At 30.9% G+C, this 21572-nt stretch overlaps 1 protein-coding gene and 1 long non-coding RNA gene across 5 annotated transcripts in view; one reads left to right on the top strand and one right to left on the bottom strand.

Moving 5' to 3' along the window:
* The window catches only part of LOC100868045 (lachesin), a 77098-nt gene extending 57662 nt beyond the window's left edge, over positions 1-19436 (top strand). For 2 of the 3 annotated variants that reach the window (XM_086916579.1, XM_086916581.1), the window contains 6 exons: positions 7072-7233; positions 13540-13689; positions 17458-17608; positions 17724-17872; positions 18549-18608; positions 18686-19436. In XM_086916579.1, coding sequence (XP_086772705.1) covers positions 7072-7233; positions 13540-13689; positions 17458-17608; positions 17724-17872; positions 18549-18608; positions 18686-18813 — 800 coding nt within the window. In that variant the 3' untranslated portion in view covers positions 18814-19436. The remainder of the gene's footprint in view (positions 1-7071; positions 7234-13539; positions 13690-17457; positions 17609-17723; positions 17873-18548; positions 18609-18685) is intronic. The other variant, XM_086916580.1, reaches the window with a different exon arrangement.
* The window catches only part of LOC116414175 (uncharacterized), a 46378-nt gene extending 25473 nt beyond the window's left edge, over positions 1-20905 (bottom strand). For both annotated transcript variants that reach the window (XR_015294985.1, XR_015294984.1), the window contains exons 1-3: positions 20601-20905; positions 20268-20409; positions 19904-19987 (exon numbers count right to left, since the gene is read on the bottom strand). This is a non-coding gene — a long non-coding RNA (uncharacterized LOC116414175). The remainder of the gene's footprint in view (positions 1-19903; positions 19988-20267; positions 20410-20600) is intronic.
* Positions 20906-21572: the final 667 nt, after the last annotated feature.

The raw sequence follows: 21572 nt of genomic DNA, 5'->3' as shown, positions 1-21572 counted from the left end.
TTTTAGGGATGATTAAGTGTATTTATTGTATTTTTTTCACGTAGATCTTGAATCGATCGATTTTATTTTTACAAATATTCTAATTTTTGTTTTAGGGTGGTTTTTTTTCATATAGATCTTGAATCGATCGATTTTACTTTTCAAAAAATATTCTAATTTTGGTTTTAGGATGTTTTTGTGAAGATCGATTTCTTTCAACAATTTTTGGTATGTATTTTTGTATTTTTTCGTAGATCTTGAATCGATCGATTTTACTTTTCAACAAATTTTCAGATTTTTGTTTTTATGGGTGGTTAAGTGAATTTATTGTATTTTTTTCGTGTGGACAAATTTTCCAATTTTGGTTTTTAGGGCTGGTTAAATGTATTTATTGTATTATTTTCGCGTAGATCTTGAATCGATCGATTTTATTTTTCAACAAATGTTTTAATTTTGATTTTAAGGTGGTTTTTTTCGTGTGTGAATCGATCGATTTCACTTTTCAACAAATGTTCTAATTTTGGTTTTAGAATAATTTTTTTTTTTTGTTGAATCGATCGATTTTATTATCTACGAATTTCCCAATTTCGGTTTTAAATATTGAAAGTGTTTCAAACGCATTTATTTATGTATTACAAATTTTCCAATATTAAAAATCGATGAAATGGTACATTTATTACATTTATTTCTGTCATTTAGAGATGTCAATGGATTTTATAAACTTTTCTCATCGGATACAAAAATATAATATTGATGGGATGGTTGAGTGCATCCATTTGTGTCATTTAGGACCATTTAGATTCGAATAGAATTTATTTTTTTTACGAATTTTTCAATTTTCCTACTAAAATTTTTAAACTTTTTTCCAATCTATAATTTTTATATCCCGTTCCTTCCAATAATACACATACACACACACACACACACAAATAAAAAGCACAATATATATCCTAAAAAAAAAAAAAAATCTTCAATTCTCTTAAATTTTCAATTCACGATTCTCCTTAATCACACACAATGAGAAAAGCGAGAAACTAGTGAATCCTAATGAAAAGAAATCTACAAGGAGGGTCTTATTTTTCATCATGCAAAAATAAATATAATACCGCTAAATAAAACTGCTAATAAGAATGCTGATCACAATTTTTATTCCTCATCCCTCCAGAATTATCCACAGTCCATTTAAATATCTCGTCCATGAAACGACGAGAATCCCCTTTAAAAAAAAAAAAAAAAAAAAAAAAAAAGATCGATCGATCGATCGATCGATCGATCGATCGATCGATCGATCCATCACTTCCATTTCATCGCTCACAAGTGTTAAAAAATCCTCGAAATTTTACTCCGTGAAAATATTTTCCCCTCTCCCCGACAAAGGGGGGAGAAATTCGAAAAGGAGAGAGAGAGAGAGAGAGAGAGAGAGGGAGAGAGGGAGAGAGAGAAGAAAGAATTCGCTGAATTTCACGGTTACAAACCGTGGGAGGGGGAGGGGGGAGGGGGGAAGGGGAGGGGAGAGAATTCGAGCAATCCAAGTGAAACGAGATTAATGACGTTAATTTCGAGACTTCGCCGCCGTCCACGCCGGGCGTTTTCGATCGGTATGACGAAGGGATCCGAAAAATGTGTTCGATTGTGTAACTGATGACGTTGGCCTTGGCTTTTAAATTGGCGAAAATTGTACGATGTGTATAATTTGAATGGACCGAATGAAATATAATATACAACGTGACACACTCGCTGCTTTTGAAACCATCAGTTTTATTGCATGTTTGGGGAAAAAGGGAGGGGGAATCGAGATCGAAACATTTCTTTTTCTTTTCTTTAACAACGATTTAGCTAACTCGATAATAATAATAATAATTTTTCGGTAATAAGAATTTTCGTGCTTGATTTAGTATAGTAAGTGTTTTAAATTGTCTGGTTGTAGAAAAATTATTGAAAATTGAGAGGGGTTGTAATTTTTTGTTTTTTCTTTTATTATTAATAGACGAATTAATTGTGATACAATTATACACCGCTATATATGTATAAAAGTTGTTGGAATTCAATCGAGTCGATTCAATATTTAATCTCGAAAGATCCACGAATGACGAATCAGGAATAAAGTTCTAAAAATATTCGAAATCCGTCGATCCACTCTTTCTTTCTCTCTCTCTCTCTCTCTCTTTCTCGCCGAGGTGTGATAAAATTTGCGACAATTTTAAAGGTAAAATTGTTGTACCACTTTAACCAATTTCGTTCTCTAATTCGTACATAGGAACATCGTTGCTTTCAAATAAAGCAAAGTATATTACGAGTGGATGAGATTAGAAATTTAAAAAAAGAAAGAAAAAGAAAAAAGAATGTTCGAAATCGTCGATATTTTCGCCGATAAAATTTATGGCGAGGTAAGCTTTTTGTGAAATTGCTACAATGCCTTTCAATTTCGCGCCAGAAAAATCCATAAAATCACGTAGGTGTCGTTCCGAGGCAATGCCGATATTACGAGGATATTAAAAATCGTTAGATCGGCAAAAAAAGAAAAAATCGAATGGAAAATCGAGCTAAATTCCGAATTGAATTTAATTTCATTAAAAACGTCAAAACGTTTTATCGATACGTTTAAAACGTTGATGAAACTTTCGCCTCGTTGAAAAATAATAAAAGATTGTTTTTACTGACGTTCAAATTTCGCGCCAATTTACCATTCAAATTCAATATGGCGCCCCGCCCGCCACGCGTCAGTTGAGAGAAATTTTCTCGACGGCCACGCTCTCCTTTTCTTTCCTTCGACGATACATAATTCGATACAGGCGACATAAACAAAGAGGAGAAGCGATATTTGCGCAACACGTCGAACAATCGTATTTCACTTCGACGATGTATCGATCCATTCAAGAATCAATGATAGAAAAATATGGTAGCGCGTTCGGACGTAAAAAGAAAATACGAAAATACGCGTGCACACGCGTCACTTTACTCCATATACAAATTGATTCGTGCAAATAAAATAACGGATGATCAAGTTACATTTGTGAAAATACGATTTTTATATTAAAAAAAAAAAAAGAAAGAAAGAAAAAAATGTAAATAAATTGTCGAAACGTAAAAAAAAAAAAAAAAAAATAACTATACGTGCTCTCAATCAAATTGATTCCCGTTATAAACATATACCATTATTCCAATTTACATTTAACGATTATACCCGAGTAATAATAATAATAATTTTCGCGATACGTCGATTATTCTGGATTTCAAATAACAATTAAATTCATCCAACCGCGCAATTACAGTTTGAACAACTTTTCACAATTTGACCACCCGTTATATCCGTATTCATGATAACGTAACTTAATTAGTCGCAGAACAAATGAACGAGAATATAAGAAAAATATACAATAAAATTTTTCTTCGATACGAGGAAAGTTCGGGGGGAACCGTTTCTTTTTTGGCTCGCGATTTTCACGAGGAAAGAAAGTAAGAAAAAAAGGAAGGAGAGGCGGGGGGTGTCACCGGGCCCCTTGCCAATGAATCGATCCACCTATTTGTCCGTCTTTGCGCAACTCTAACCTCAAAGCGATACAAATTGCGCGCATCCTCGTTTACGTTACGCGAGGAGTAACAAGGAAAGTTTGCAGCGACTCGGTTATTCGAAAAATGATGAAACTTCGCCGATACCCTCGGTGAAAAGTCGTACGGCGGAACGTCAAAGCGTGGTTGTGACAGAATCGGGAGGAACAGCTCGGTCTCCACACTCGGGTTATCGATTTAATAAACTGGAAATAGTCTCGAGATATCCGGTAATTATCGCGGAATTGTTAATTAACCCAACCTAACCTAACTTTTCGTTGTACATTCGTTGTACATTTCGATGTTTAAATAACGAAAACAATTGAATTGGACAGTTTAATGTTTAATCGTGAGCGTTTGTTGTTGGGAAAAATAAAAATTTTGTACGAATTTTAAAAAAAAGAATGGAGAATTTTGAGGAATTTTGTCACTGTATATTGCGCTTCGAATGTTTTTCTAATTTTGCTAGAAGATAGTGGACGGTTGATTTGCTAAGAATTAGTAATTCGTTAGATCGTGAGTTTAATTTACAAAATTAATGTTGTAATTTTTAACTATTATTAGCTTTGAATTTTAAATTATTTTTATCTCTTTTATTTTATTTTTTTCATTAATACGAGTTTAATGGAAAAATAAAATTTTGTACGAATTTGTGGTAAAAAAAAAAAAAAATGGAGAATTTTGAGAATTTTTCAATTATCGTATATTGCACTTTGAATAGATGGTTGAAGTGCTAAGAATTAATAATTCTTATTAGATCGTGAATGTTTATGGAAAAATAGAAATTCGTACGAATTTGTGGTTAAAAAAAAAAAAAAAAATGAAGAATTTTGATTATCGCGATGTATATTGTATACTTTGAATATTTTTTGCGGAAAATAATGGATGGTCGAACTGCTAAGAATTAATAAATATGATTTATAAGGATAATTTCATAAATTCAAGGATGTTGGAAAGGACGATTAAGAAGATTAATTTGATTAAAGTTGTTTCGATTGTATCTACGTAGGAACGTAGTTCTTCCATAGAAATAACGCGTCACCGTTCTGATTCCAACTCGATAACCGGAATAAGTCGTAACGGGGTCGCGAAATTATTCCAAGTACGACAATAATAATATTTTTCTTTCTTTTTCTCTTTTCCTCTTTCTCGATCGCAAATAATTGGCCATAATTGAACACAAACCTCCTCTTCTCCCCCCCCCCCTTCCCTCCCTCCCCTCCTCCCCCTTCCCCTCGCGATTAAAACGATTCAAACACAGAAGAATTAATTTTAATCCGCTTAACGGAGTGGAATTTATCGTGAAATATTTATCAAAAAAAAAAAAAAAGAGAAAGAAAGAAAGAAAAAAAAAAGAAGTATCCATCTTTTTATCTTATGCTCTATAAAACATCCTTATCCTCGGTTTTATGAAATTTTAAAATTTGCATAGAAATTTATCAAGCGGCGAGAACTTGTGTCCTTTTCTTAATCGCTTCCTGTTCCCATTTCTCATCGTTCAACACACACAGAAAGGTGTGCTTGGAAAGGATAATTATTGCGTCCAACGACGAAGACGTTTCGAACATCGAACATAATTTCTTCTTCCTTCCTTGTTCCTCCTTTGTTCCCCCCGTCCCCCCTAAATCCGTCTCACGAGTTATACCCGCGCTAAACATTAAAGGCCGCCTCATTACGATGATGTCCCCTTTGCGTTTATGCATACGAGAACTCGAACACTGTCAAAGTTGTGTCTTTCATCAATCTTCCACTTTTACCGTAATTTCTTTCTTCCTTTTTAAGACCTCGAGGAATATCGTTATTCTCGTACTCGAGCCTCGTTTATACAAGGAGGATGATCTTAAATTTTGTTATTTCTATTACGATATCTTGCTTAAAATTATTTCCATCTTATCAAAGCTAAATTTAGTTTAAAAAAGCATTAATTTTATTAAATTAAATTTATAATATTTTAACTGTTTTACTTTACTACAAAAGAAATTTAAATCAATATCGATAACTTCCAAAATTTTGAATAAACTATTTTTTTCTTCTTCACAGAAAACGTTTGTTATCTACCTTTCGAAATATGTATTTACAATTATTAATATTAATATCAATTTTTTTCAAATAAATTTTTTAATGATGCAATAATTCTATTAATTAAATTTAATTATTTACTCGATTTATTTTTATTATTTAACGCGTGACAATTTTCCTTTCGAATTTGTTTCTCGTTTGAAAAAAAAATTCCATCGATTGAAGGAAAGAGAAGAAGATTATTATGTATTTTGTTTTGCAACGTAACGTAAAATTCATCTCTTCAAATTTGTCCGTTTAATTTAATCGTAGATTTCGTCCAAAGCTGGTGGCGCCTTTATAATTTGAAAATCCTTTGTTCTTCTTCGATATTATGGTCGATTCACCGTTTGAAACTTGACACGTTTTAATCTCTTACGAATCTTTTCTGTACTTTTATCTGAAAATCATCGTTAATTCATCGTTTAAAATTTGATATTTGAATTATTGAATCTTAAAAATCCTTTATCGCGTCGAATCGAGATCGAATGATTGATTCGTCGTAAAATTTTACGACGAGTTTCGAATTCCAAATTTTTTTTTTTTTTCGTTGTCTCATTGAAACTAATTTTCATCGTGTAACTCGTAAAAAATAAAATTGACACATTTGTTATGATATATATATTATTTTTATATATTCTTTCTGTTCCTTTAGTTTATCAATTCCTTTTCTTTGTCCTTTTCCTTTTTTCCTTCATCAATTTCCTGTTCCTCCTTTAAATCTATCAATATTATGCTCTATTTCTTTATCAATTTCTCCTTTTCCTCGCCTCCTTCATTATCCTTCTATTCTGTTCTCTACTTTTCTTCTTCAATGTTTTTTTATTAATAGCTCATTAACATTTTGCAAAGAAAAATGTTACTTAAATTTACCTGAGAAATCTCCTATTCGATACGAAAAAATATTTCAGGTTTCAAAAAAAGTAATATTCCTAATTAATTTTTCACCAGTTGATATTCTCTGGAAAAAAAGGCATTAACCTATTCACGAAACGAGAAAGACGAGAAAACCGATATTCTGCTCGTCTTTCATATGATAAATATTTCAGATCGACAACTCGAGAAACTCTCTTCAAACGAAGTTGAAAATATCTGTTGAAAAAAAACTAATAATTTTTGAACGCACAAATAGGTTAATTCCTTCTTTCTTTTTAATATCAGGTCGCACCATTCGAGAACACTTTACAACACCTTCACACGTCCTCTACGCCCCCCACCCACTCACTCAGAGTTAGTAAACACGAGAAAATAAACCGTTCCACGTTTCTTCCTACTGTGGTAATAACAAAAATCGACTCCTCTCTCTAATATCTGTCTTTCACGCGTGATCAAGATTCACACACCTGATTTAAATGGCACGAATGGTATTTTATTATTGAATTTTGCACGAGGCCACCTCCATCACAAGCATCTTTCAATCCAAGCATTGTTTCGAGGAATCGAGATTGTAAGCGAAACGCGTCCCTCGGCTGTTTTGTTGGGCAGTGCCGCCGGATATCGTTTACGGAGGCGACACCAGCGCCGACTTGGCAGTTTCGGAAGGTGACAATGCGACTCTAAGCTGTCGCGCGACTGGAAGGCCGACCCCGAGAGTGTCCTGGCGAAGGGAAGACGGAGAACCCATTCTCATAAGGGCCTCTTCTGCCGGTACATAATGACACTATAAAACTCGTGGCTATCTCCGTGGACAGACCTCTTTCACTTTATATCGTTCCTCCTTTCCTTCCTTTGAAAAGAAAGAAAGAAAGAAAGAAAGAAAAGGGAAAAGAAAGGGGGAAAGAAAGAGAAGAAAAAAAAAGGCAGAGAGACGACGACCAAGCTTTAATTTCGTTTGCTACCCATTACACCCACCCTTTTGTTCGCGTTTCTCTCCCTCACTCATCCCCAAGTGTTCTCTCCACTGCGAGACGAGAGATTTATCGCGATGCTTGGTTAATCGGTGATCGGTGATGTTTCGTTTTATTATTTATACGAATCGAAGTTGATTTTTTTTCTCTTTTTTTAGGGGAGGGGATGGGAGGGATCGTTTGGTTGTATCGAGATGTAGAGAGAGAGAGAGAGAGAGAGAAAAAAAATGAGAATTCGAAAGGTTTTTTTTTTGGAGGATTTGATATTTGGTTTGGATATTCATTAGTTTTTCTACTTTTTATTTTCTTTTTTTTTTTCCTTTTTTTTTTTTCAATTCTTCTTCCTTTAATTTAATCAATTCCTTCTCCTCCTTTCCCTTTAATCGATTAAGGAAAAGAAAATTTGGAAGCTTTTTTCTTGGAAGATTTTTATTAGTTTTTCTATTTTTGTTTTTCTTGAAAGAAAGAAAATTTGGAAGGTTTTTTTTTTTGGAAGATTTAATTTGGTTCTATTAGTTTTTCTATTTTTGTTTTCTTCTATTTCTTTTTTCTTTTATCAATTCCTCTTCTTCCTTTAATTTATCGATTTTTCTTTCTCCTCTCCTTTATCAATTTCTCTTCTTCCTTTATTCAATTAAATTTGGAAGGTTTTTTTTTGCACGATTTAATTTGATTTAGATATTCATTAGTTTTTCTATTTTTGTTTTCTTATTTTTTTAATCGAATGGAGATTTATCGTTGTGCTTGTGATCGATATGTTTCGTACGAATAGATTTAGTTCTTTTTTTTTTTTAGTAATTTGCAATTCGATCGTTTCGTTATATTACGATATAAGCTTTATTTTTTTTCCCTTTTAATTAATTAATTTAATTTGTATCAATGAAATAAAAAGTTTTTTAGATTTTTTTTTTTTTTTAACTTTGTAATTTGCAATGATCGTCTCTCTTTATGTATTGCGATGTAAACATTTGGTAAAACATTTTTGAGCAAAAAATTTGATATTTGGTTTGCTATCTTGGAAATATATTGCATTGATCGATTGCCCTGATGAATTTGTATATTTTTTTTTCTTCTTTTTTTTTTTTTTTTTTATGATTTTCCAGTGCTTTTAAATTTGCCAAAATTTACAATATTTTTAAAACGAAGATATGATTTGTTTCGCTATCCTTTTTACTCAGATGTGAAAATTTATTGCCTATGACCTATGCTTTATAAATTTTTCTTTGCAATTTTGCAATGCCCTCGAACCTACCAAAATTTACAACGCCTTTGGAAAAATTTATTTCCCTATCTTTCACGAATCAATCTTGCATCTTTTTTTTTTCTTGCATTTTACATTCAATTCACACTGCTCCTTTCTTTTTCCTTTATCGAACATTTCCCTGTTTAATTTTATTTCTTCTTATGTAATTTACCAAAATTTATAACATTTTTCCAAGATATGATTTGTTTCGCCATCCTTTTTACTCAGGTACGAAAATTTATTGCCTATTTTAATTTATTGCAATTTTGCAATGCCTTCGAACCTAGCAAAATTTACAACACTTTTGGAAAAATTTATTTTCCTATAACGTAAAAATCTTTTTTTTTTTTCTTCCTACGATTCAATCTCAATGCACTGTTTCTCCCCTTCTTCCTTATCGATATATTTCAATTTTCTTAATTAATTAATTAATTCGAAAAGAAAAGAAACAGCACGCCACATAAAAGCCATATATAGATAGAAACACACATAAGTCGTAAGTATACATCCAAAAATATTCGCGTGACTTTACATTTAGTTTCATAGGATAATTAAGCAACTCTAATACCCATCCTAATTACATAGAAATCCTCTTCGAAGGAAACGAGAATAATATTTTACATAACGCATGCGCACACACACATCACGCAAACTATATCACAAGTGAACACTCACTCACTGTACGACTTAACACGAAATATCATATTCAATTTTTCGTTGGATAATATTTTCAAATTAGTGCAACGATCGAGTAAATTTTGTTATTTTGCAAAACTATCTCGAATTTTTTTTATTCTACGCTGACGAGAGGAATAAATGAATGATTAAAGTCAAGTACGAGAGAATATTTCGTTCTATTTTTCCTTTATCGAGTTAAATAATTCCTTTCTTAACCTCAAAATTTTCGTGTGCATGATCGTAGAGAGAAGATTTAAGAAGCGACAATTTTTCGAATTCCATTTTTTTGTATTCGTTACATCTTTTTTTTTTTTAAACGTTATCGCGAATTTTTATAGCGAATTTGTTTGAAACAATAGAGAATGACAGTTTTCTTCGTTTCTTTCGAAATTTAATTACGATCGTAATTAAAATTGTAATTACAAACTTTAATTAAAATATTTAAACACTGTATTTTTAGAACAATGTTTCTGTAAAATACATCGAAGACACTTGAAAAGAGGTTATTGTGAGAATGTAATGAAAAACTATCACGAAAATACGCTAGACGGGAAATAATGCAATTTCGAGGAAGAATAGTTTTCACTTTTTTTTTTTTTTTTAGAAATTTTTCAATTTTTCACGAATTAAATCCAATTAAAATTATCAATTTCTAAAATTCATCATTAAAATTCGATTATTTTTATCAAAAATTCTACTCGAATATTTCTACAATTCTTAATAAAAAATTCCTCGAATCAAATTTCGAATATTTAAATCTTACGATTCAGAAATTTTATTTATTTAGATTCCCTCGAAAGAATTTAAAAACAATTGTCCATAAAAGTTCCTCATTGACCAAAAAAAAAAAAAAATTCTTCATCGACAATGAACGATACCTCGCTAAGAACGAGACCTCGAAAAGATAAGAAATCGAGAGCGCGGAAGAAATTTTCGGACACACTGATTGAGCGTAAGAACATGGTAAAGTGGGTATAAAGAGGTGGGTCGTTGAAACAAGTTTCGCCTCTTGAACTCGAAGACAGAAACAGCGGGCGCACGTGTAAAGAAACAGAGGATGAGGATCCTCTTCATGGTATCTTGTACGACGCATACTCGCAAAAGTAGACTTAGTGTACGTACACAGAATGTAGGGACACGAACCACGAAGCTTACGCTTGTACCACAGCCTAGAACAGGTATATATACAGCGTTGCGTATACGTATAACACGGTTTGTACACACATCGAAGAGGAGATAGACCGTGGTAGTTTCCGCTGCAGGGCCTCGAGTTGGCAAAACTTTGGTCTACGTAGTTCCACTACTACTTCCAGCCTTGCTCGAATGCAGTTGAAACGTTCAAAACCTTTTGTCTTTCTTTTTTCTCTCTTTCTCTCTTTCATCGCGTATTTTTTCTTCACGATAGGATATTTTAACGATTGTCGTTCACGAAAAACGCTACCCGACATTTACCCGAATGCACGAATAAATACTTAAGGGGTTAATGGGGTAAACGGAAATTTAGTACGAGGTTTAATCATTCTTTAATGGTGTGCTTACCGCGAGAATGTTATTAATACCCTAGGGAACCTTTTATAAGAGGTAATGTTACCTATTTAGCCATGACACGTTTTTCGTTACCGACCGTAGGTTCTTATAATTGTTCCCTATACCGATCTTCGGTCAATTAGGAGATAGAAAAATTTCAAATTTTCTTTTTTCTTTTTTTAAAGGCTAAAAGTTATATAATATTTCGAGAGAAAATACTTGTGTTATTCTTACATCTAAAGATCTCTTTTTCTTTGAGTTTTTGTTACCAATTTAAATTGTAATTATCCTTATATGATTCTTCGATCAATTAGAAAAAGAAAAATTTCGAAAAGTTTTCTTTTTCTCGATATTATAACTAAAAATAATATTTTAGAGAAAAATCTTTCGTGTTATTTCTATGACGCGAATACATTTGAGAATAGAAAACTCTCAAAAATTATCGATAATTATTTTTCGCTAATAAATATAACGTATCCAAATCTCTTTTTCTCTATTATTAATATAAATTTTTGTAATTCCCTCTGTACCATTGCAAATTTAAAAAAATCTTTTTTCCTCGATAAAAAAAAAGTAATTAAAAGTAATAATTTAAAACTCTCGTTATTCTCTTTTCCTGCTTTCCTTCCTATATTTCTCAACATAAAAAAGCTCAATTAGGTAGGCCAGCTTTACCCTACTTTCTTAAACGCACAATATCGGTATTTAAACAAACACCGTGCACGCGAAAAAGGAATTACCATTAAATGCAACGAAAAGTTTAATCCGTCGTTGCAAATTTTTTTTTTCTTCATTTTTTTTTTTTTTTTTTATAAACTGCATCGAACTGCTTTTCCTCTGAATACACAAAACCGCTCACGTGCAACTTGTGTCGCTTTTCTACCTGACGATGACGCTTTTCTTACGAGCTTTACAAACTCGTTAGCGTTCGCTCACTTAAGAAACTCGTTAGCAACCTAAGTAGTGAATTAAGCATATATCTTCTCGTCTCTTCTTTCGCTCACGATAGTGCGTCCACCTTCCGGCTACCCCTCTCTCCGTCTCTCCTTCCGCGTCGTGTCACTATCGCCCCCCCTTCTGTTTCTCTCTCGCTCCCCTTCCTTCTCACAAGCGGAGTAGTGGTGATTCCATTCACCCACTCCACTTTGACGGTAGTTTTCTTCGTTCAATTGCATTAGTCTGTGGTTTCGACCTGGTTAAAAGTTCTACCTGGATTCGTTTAGATCTGAAAAGTTGCACCTTCTTGCCCTGAGAAATAATGTTCTTTCCATTTCACGGTTCCTCTTCGTCGATCTTCACGACTTGACTGACGAGAGGATTTATACACACATTCATTGTACATCATTTTCGATCGTAGAATTCTTTTTTATTACTATTATTTTGTTAGTTCGCATTTTTTTTTTAAATTTCGTGACTCCTTTTTGACGATCCTTGTTCTTCTAACTTGACACAAGGATTATATATTTGTGTGTTGTGTATATTGTATATATTTTGAGAAAAGTGTCATCGAATTTTTTTTTTTTTTGTTTATTTCCTTATTTAATTTTACAAATAGAATGTAGGTTATTAGATTATAAAGTAATTTGACTTTATTTTATACGAAGATGTATACAAAGTACTTGACACGTTTTCGTTTCGATTAAAATTAATTTGTGTTAATCGAATTTCGAATAATTAAATTTTAAGAATATTTCGTTCGCGGAGCTACTAATTAAAAAGTAATTTAAAACAATTTTTTACGAACTTATTACGAAAAACAACTTGTTACATCGTTGATGAAATCAGGAAGAAGAATATTTAAGGATAATAACAATTAACAGATATTATTTTAGTATATCTATAATATTAATTTTTATGCAATAAAAAAGAAAGTTTAAATTTATAATACTATCTATGTATCTGTACATATTATATACGTAATATATATATATAGATAATCTATATTTAGATAAAAAATAAAACCTATAATAATGAAATATTCGAATTATAGAAAGTCCAAATAATGAATATTTTATCATAATAATTCCATATCTATGGAAATATATTTGCCTATTATTTTTATCTATTGTCACATTCAATCTTCTTTTTTTTTTTTTTAAATTTAAGCAATAGAACACATAATTTACTTTTTATAATATATATGATATTTCAAAACAAACGATTTTTATAAAAATAAATCAAAAACAAAAAAATAACGTTGCTGACAATTCTACATCCATCGCACTTACAAATTTACCACATACATATATACAATTCACTACTAAAAACTTTCTCTACAAAATACCAAGAAAAATAATCCAAATAGTCTAACAACTTCGCGACAATATCTCAATACGCGACAAATTAATCGTATAATAATATCCACTAACCGAAACACTTTTTCAAAAATATCAAAAAAGTTATTCCAATATTATTCTTGCCAAGAATTGTCCACAAAATTAATTCTCTTTTTACACACAACAATCCACAAAAGCCCAAAATCCTTGCTAACGATCTCAAACCTATCCACTGGTCTCTCTCTCTCTCTCTGCCAATCGTTCCGTTTGGAAAAGAATCGAGAAGGAATAATGGGAAGCGGTCGGTAGGAAAGATAGGCTAAGAGGATAGGAGAGAACTTTCGAGAAAACATGCGGAGAGTGGGGTTTTCTCGGTGCGCAGGTGGCGGCAGCTTCGAGAAGCACGAGACCTACAACGGTTCGGTGCTACAGTTCCATCGTGTCGAGAGGCGACAAATGGGGGCGTATCTGTGCATCGCCAGCAACGACGTGCCGCCCGCCGTTAGCAAGCGAGTGACACTCGCCGTGAATTGTAAGCTTGCCTTTCTCCTAATCCCTGATTCTACCCGCCGGAAAAGCTCCCGACAAAAGGCAAAGCAACTTGGCGTTACACCGCTCGCGAATCGTTCGCGTAATTGTCTTTCTTTTTTTCTCGCCGGGTATCAAATTATTAAGGTCAAAGCTAAAGAAAACGGGACGAGAGAGAAAATTTTTTTGCCGCGATTCTTGAAAAATTTGTTGGCAAACAAATTTCGTTGAGCAGTTACGGAATTAATTAAAATATTTAGATTGCATTCACGTGTTTCTTGAAAAATTTTGTTGGTGGTAAACGTTTCTTCGAGTAGTGGAAATTAATTTAAAATATTCAGGTTCCGTTCTCTCTTCCGTTGAAGCGACAAATGTCTCTCTCTTGAAAAATATTTTTGTTGGCAAACGTCTCTTTGAATTAACGGTAATCGAAAAATTGTCGTTTCGATAAAATATTAAGTATGGAAGTCCTTTCTTGAAAAATTCTTGTTGTATATAAGGTTCCTTTGAGTTAGTGGTAATGAATTGAAATTTTTAGGTTTCGTTCTCATTGAAGCGATGATATTTCTTGAAAAAAATTTTTGGCAAACGTTTCTTCGAGTTCGACAGTGATGAAAATTGTCCCTTTGATAAAATATTAAGCGTTGAAGCGACAATCGAATCTTACGTTCACATTTTTTTAACTCAAAGGAAATTTGTAAATTTTTCTTCGAGCTAATAATAATGAAAATTAATCAAAATGTTTAAGCTGTATTCTCATTGAAGCGATGTTTCTCGTAAAATTTGTTGGTAAATTGTTTTTTTAAGTTAGTAATAATAAAAATTTGTTTTTGGTATAAAATATTAAGACTGAAACGACAACAATCTTACATTGATATTTTTGATGAAAAAAATTTGTTAACAAATTTCCCGTCAAGTTTTTCTGCTCGATATTAATAAATAATAAAAATACATTGCTGTTCTTTCTAACGAAGAGAGATAAATGTCAATAAAAAAGAAAGAAAAACGGAACCAATTAAAATATTCAAAAGCGAGAATTAAAAATAACTTCGATAAACAGAAAAGATTATAAAAATTAAAATATTAAAATCGTAATATACGATAATCAAAAGAATTTGCAATAATGCAAATTCCGCGTACTTCTTTAATAAAGTAAAAATTAAAATAAAAAAAAAAAAGCTTACGCGAACTTTCTGGAAGAAGCAACCAACAACTTTTTCTCAAGAAGAACACAAAATGCAAATACTTAAAACTCGTCGCATATCTTCAAGACACGAGTTGAAACGAACGAAGATACGAAGTCTGTTTGCAATTTGTATACACGGTTTCCTAATTCGACGATGGCCGAGGGCCGATAACATTCGTGTTTCCGGGCGATTTCGTCTATGACGCGACCGTTTAAGAAAGACCGAGCCCGAGATCGAATCGGTTTTCCGTTTCGCGAGAGAAGCGGCGAAGAAAGAGATTCGAGATCGCTTATCGGGGAGCCGAGGTGAAACGAGGGGGATAGAGAAACGTGTACAAGTTGTCCGTTGTTGGATTTATCACCTCTCGCAATAACATTTCCCCCTCGGTTTGTCCACGCTTTTCCAATTGTGTAATTTCGTTAAAATCGTGAAAGAAATGTAAATTTTAATATTCGATCCTCTCGTTCCTCTCTCAAAGTGGAAAACAAAGTAACTGGATCAACGATGATCAACGGTGAAAAAGTTTTCTCATAATTCTTATGCAGTTCCATAAACGATATTTCCCGTGAAAAAACGATGAAAAGAATGGGTAACGTTGATCCGCTACGAGCTTCAATAATGCTCATTGTCGGAATAATCGAGGAAATAATAATCGAGAGAAGGAGAAATTATCATTGGTTGGGAGCTTTTTCGCGCAGATTTCAATTGTATGGAACCGTTTATTGTGAATAGATTGCATGGATTTTTATGTAGGTGAAAACGTATTCAAAAGATATTATGTATATATTCATTGGAACAACAGATTATTGCTACATTCACGAAAAATGAATGGAAATTAAAAATAATAAAAATCGAAAGTAAAAACCAAAACTGAAAAAAACTAAAAATTGTCATGAAAATCGATTCGAGAGATAGAGAATGCCATGCCCTTAAAGCCATTTTTTGTTTTATTCCGATATCTCAATTGGTTGCCGAGATACGTGGATTCGAAGTTTGCATAATGTAAGAATTATAAATGAGCCCGCTTGAGTCTCATGACACCTGCGATTTGACCAAGAATCGCGTTTGTCATTTGTCTGGAATTTAAGATAGATCGGTGAGATGAGTGCGAGTGAAAGATCCGATGAAAATGACAAGGACGAGGATGGTAAACGATTAAAAATTACCCTTTTCTTTACACGATGATATCTCAAGAACTGGAAAATGTATCAAGATAAATGAAAAATAGTTTTTAAGAATAAAGTTCTGTGCTTCTAACGATCGCTCACTTATTCACCGGAAATTGCTATTTTTGAAATTGTAGCAGTTCAAATTTTTATCAATTTTAATAAATTATACGATAATCGCTCGTGGGTATTTTAATTAACAATTGAAAAAAGTACAAGAATCCGCATTTCAATTATGCAAATGACATAAATCAAAAATGTAAAGAAAACGAATTTACCTTTCTAATAAACGATCCATACAATAATACATGTCGTGTTTAATAATTTTTATTCGCTACGGATATTCTTGATTAATTTTAAATTCGATTGTAATTCGAATGTATCATTATTTAACGAAAAACACGTGTGTTTATATATACATAGAATAATTTATATCAATATCCAATGATCACACGCCAATCGAAATTGATACTGATGCCGGTATTAATTATTCCAAGACAAAAGGTACAAAACGAGAATTAATTATTCTCATAATTTTCATAACGTGAAATAGATTCCATAATTTAGCATTGTAGCGCCGATGTTAATAATTAAATATCCGTATATTGTATACTTTAATACCGATACATTTTTTAACAATGCCATCAAACGTAATAATACCTTGGCAAATATTACTTTCGAAATGGATTATCGTGGCGCGTTAAAAGCCCGCATAAAATTATCATATGGAAGTTGTTGTGATTTTACACTCGTACACATTGACAGGTGTATTTCTAAAATCGTAAATTATCCTCAAACGGCTAAAGGGACTAAAGGGAATCGTTTAATGTATTAATAATAGGAAAATAAGGAATAACAAATTATATCGTGTAATTTGCATTGTTTCAATGAATAAACATCACTATTTCGTTCGTTGAAATATTATTATTTTACAAACGAGGACAACGAGGATATATGATTATTCGAAAATGAAAAAATTGCCTTTATCAATTCCACGTTTTTAATTGAATTCATCGATGTAATAATAATCGATGACCTTTCGATAAATTTTCAAAATTAATCCATTTTGCCTGTCAATTAACAAGTGTGTTTTCATACGATAAAATTAAAAAGATAAAATTTTTTAAATTTAAAAAAAAATACACAAATTTAAAAAGATTTTAATTAGTCCTACCTAATAACGAAAATAATTAAAGCAGACACGTTGATTGATTGATTGATTCGTAATAATTACGATGATTATTCTACAATATATAGTATATAAATTATTCACGAGTAGTCAAGAAGATTACAAAAAAGCAAAAAAGCAAATTAATATGTCTCCACGATATCTAGCATGCACGAAAACGTTAATTAAAACGTTGACGAGCCGTGTAACGAGATGAATATCGGCTAATTAATTTGAAATCGCTTTCACAGTTGCACCTGTCGTCAAAGCGCCTAATCAGCTTCTGGGGGCACCTTTGAGCACGGACGTGCAGCTAGAATGCTACGTCGAGGCATTCCCAAACACAATTAATTACTGGGTAAAGAACCGGCGGGGCTCAGAGGACGAGATGTTGCTCGAAGGGTGAGGTTATGTCCGTTCTTTTCTAATCTTAAACCTCGATTCAGCATATACGTGGGAGCATTTCGATAAAATAGCTGGCAAAAAAAAAAAAAACCTCATTGTTGTTGAATTGCAGACTCAAGTACAACGTGAGGGAAGAACGATCCGGATACAAAGTTCTGATGTGGTTGTTAATCAAAGGATTTACCGAGCAGGACGTAGGCAGTTACAAATGTGTGTCGACCAACAGTCTTGGCAAAGCCGACGGCACTTTAAGGTTATATGGTAAGTTCTGTTGTTTTTGTATAGATGCGATTTGAATAAATATATTTTTTTTTGATTGGAATAAGTAAAATAAAATTTTCTGTTTATATATATATATTTTTTAAAAATTGTTTTAATATGAGTTATATAGAATGTTAATATACTGATAATGAAATAAGAAAAATAAGAATTTCATTATATATATATATTTTTTAAATTAATATATATGTATTGTTAATATATTCGTGGGATATTTTCAAAAGATTTATTTTAAAAGCTGAACAAATACAATAATTGATAAAATGATCAATTATTAAGAATTAAAATTTATAAACAATTAAAATTTGTATTTGATAAACTATCTCATTCTATTTCTATGATATTATTGTTTTTCTTTGTCTCTGTTTATTTTTTCAATTGTTTGTAAATTAATAAATAAATCTAACTTAATATAACCTAATCAATCGATCTCAATTTTTGTATAACTTTTATGTTTATTTTAACCTCTAAAAATCTATGAAAAATATCCCAGAAATATATTATACTTATAGATATAATTTAATATATTCCATTTATTTCCTCTCTCTCTCTCTCTCTCTCTCTCTCTCTCTCTCTCTCTCTGAATGATTTTAAAATTAAAATAATTTTAACGAAAATATTATCAGTGTACATATACGCATATATCATCTATTTTCAGAAATTAAGATTGGTTTCGACAGATCATCACGAGGGAAGGATCACGTATCTATAATCGGCGGTAAGCTCTCCTTTTCACGACGATGACTATTATCAAATAAATACGTAGCACGAAATAATATCGATTGTATCGTTCAGGTTTAGCTGAAGCGGCGCAAAGTTCAGGCGCCGGTAACAGCTTTAAAGGATCGTTCGGATGTTGGAAAAAGTTATCGCATTATTTATCGATGTGTCTGTTCATACCAGTGCTACTCTGGCCGCGGTGAAGAAGGCATCCGCTGTTGGTCACTGCTAAACTGAGTGCCGGATAATTTTGTGCCAAAAGACAACAAATAAAAGCAAGAATGTTGTGAACGTGTGTGTTTGAGCGTAATACAAATCAAAGAGAGAGTATTTGCAATTCTAAACGAAAAAAAAAAATTCGAATTATTTGAACGTGTGTGTGAATGATAGAGAGAGAGAGAGAGAGAGAGAGGAGAGAGAATGACGAACCAAAGAGAAAGAGAAAAAAATAAAAATCTGGAGGTTCGTGTTCTCCACATCTTCCTATTTCCCCCTTTCCTACTTTCAAATGTTGAAAACATTTTTAGATCAATGGATGTTGTCAATGTATGCGCCCATTTAGATTTGCAAATTCATTTTGCTAAATGTCGATTTACAAAATCGATGGATCGATGGAAAGACGCACCGCAAAATAAATAATATTAAAAAAAAATACAAGACTTGGAAACGCTGAAGCAGCTTGGCCCTTCCTAATAATGCTTTAATGAGACGTTGATAATAAATACATTTCACAATCATCTTATCATTGGTATCAGCGTTGCGGATATTTAGACGTCAGGAAATTCGATGTTTCGAAATAAAAATATGCGATCGAACGTTGTATATATATTGTCTACAATTGCATATAACCTTATATCTCACTTCCTTTTCCTCATTTTTTTATAATTTTCATATTTTTTCGTAATAGATATACATCATATCACGATGAAGGTAAAATAATTTTATAAGATCTTTATCTTAAAGTTTTATTTTAAAAAGAAAACTTCACAAGACTTTCTATGTATCAAAATAAAACTAAAAAAATATAAATAAAGGGACCAAAAATATTTTTAAATCAAATTTATTTCATGATAGATTGTGCGATAAGTTACCAAAAAAAAAAAAAAATATTTTTTTAAAAAAAAATTTCTAATATTCACTTTGAATATTTAAAAAATATTAAAACCTGTGTATTTTCTCTTAATTTTTAAAAATACGTACTTATCATGTGGCAGCACTCGCTGTGCACTTTTGATATTGTTCGACATTATCAACTGAAGCTCAATACGCGTTACGAAAATTTGTTACACTTACCTCTAGTCTCTAAAACAAGAATTATCATCATGGCGTCTATGTTTGAAATCCTTTTTCCGCCTTCTAAGTCGTTGCAGCAATCATCTAATGATTTAATCAAAAGAAAATAAAAAATTTAAAATAAATGTATCAAATGCACTTCCAAAAATAATTATATTAAAATAAAATAAGAATCAAGCTAAAATTTCATCTTCGAAACCTGTAATGTAAATTATTTGCCAATCTAAATAAATCGATAAAAAAAAATAATTTAATTTCAAAAAATTATCAACTATGATAATAAATATGTATTAATTATTATTATTATATAATAAATTATATATCTAACAAAAAAATATAGCTTTGGAAATAAGTAAATACGCACCAGAAAAATTACACAGCACGAAAAGAAGCGGCGTCTAAACATTACAAATGTCGACACAATAATGAATCTTGCGCCGTTATGCCTATCGAATTTCAAATTGGAGAGGGGATAGTTTGACAACAAATCGTGCAAACACGAATCACTAGAAAGATTGTGGTAAGAATTTTCAACAATGAATATTTTTTTTTTAAGTATACGTAACAAATACATAAATATATAAATAGATAAAAATATATAATAATATATAATAATAAATAGAAAAAAATGCGTCTTATTATTAATAATTTAGTTCAATGAAACTGATCGTAAAGAATGAAAAACAATATTACATACCTATATCTACGAAATGAAGTTATATTTTCGATAAAAAAAATTATAGTTATGTGTCAAAATTTCTTACAAATATGTATGAAGAAAGACTAAATGCAAATGGCACGATAAACTATGTCTGATCGTTTGTAATTGTCTCTTTTGAATATAATAAAAAATTTTATAATAAATTATCATTAAACAGCGAAGTATTAATTATAAAAAGCTAATAATAGTCTATAAATTATATCAATAAAAATTTTACAAATATCACACACTTTTATCGATCCGAAAACGACACATCTTGTCACGATTTTTAATAACTGAATGACGTCATTGATTGCTATTTTCTTATTGGCTAAAGCAATTCTTTTCTATTCAAAACTGTATGAAAAATAAAAATATCATATAATATGCTTTAATTATATATATATATATATATATATATATATATATATATATATATATATATATATATATATATATATATATATATATATATATATATAAAACAATCGAAAAAATAAATGAAAATAAATTATATAAATAAATTTTAATATTTTATTCTTGTTATATTTTTAGTATTATAGAAATCTATGATTTAAATTTATATATCATGCAACAAATAATCATATAATTATATAAAAATATGATTTTATTTTTAAAAAAATAATTGAAAGAATAATAAATTAATTTTAATATTTTATTCTTGTTATATTTTTAATAAAATAAAATAAAATATTAAAATTAATTTACTTATTATTTTTTCGATTATTTTTTTATTTATTTATAAAAATAAAATTATATTTTTTTATTATATTATATATTAAATATTATATATTTTTTTATTATTTAAATAATAAAATATAATTTGAAATATTTTTGAAAATAAAATAAATATGCTGAAATTTTTCCATATTATGTGTATATTTTATATATATATATATATAAGTATAGTACAGTTAAAGCAAAATACAGTTATAGTAAAGTACAGTT

This window comes from Apis florea, unplaced genomic scaffold (assembly GCF_048593485.1).
Source record: "Apis florea isolate Af1SG1 unplaced genomic scaffold, ASM4859348v1 contig_3802_pilon, whole genome shotgun sequence".
Classification (NCBI taxonomy): Eukaryota; Metazoa; Arthropoda; class Insecta; order Hymenoptera; family Apidae; genus Apis; species Apis florea.
Note: the sequence above shows the minus strand (reverse complement) of the source record. Positions and strands in the feature narration are given on the sequence as shown.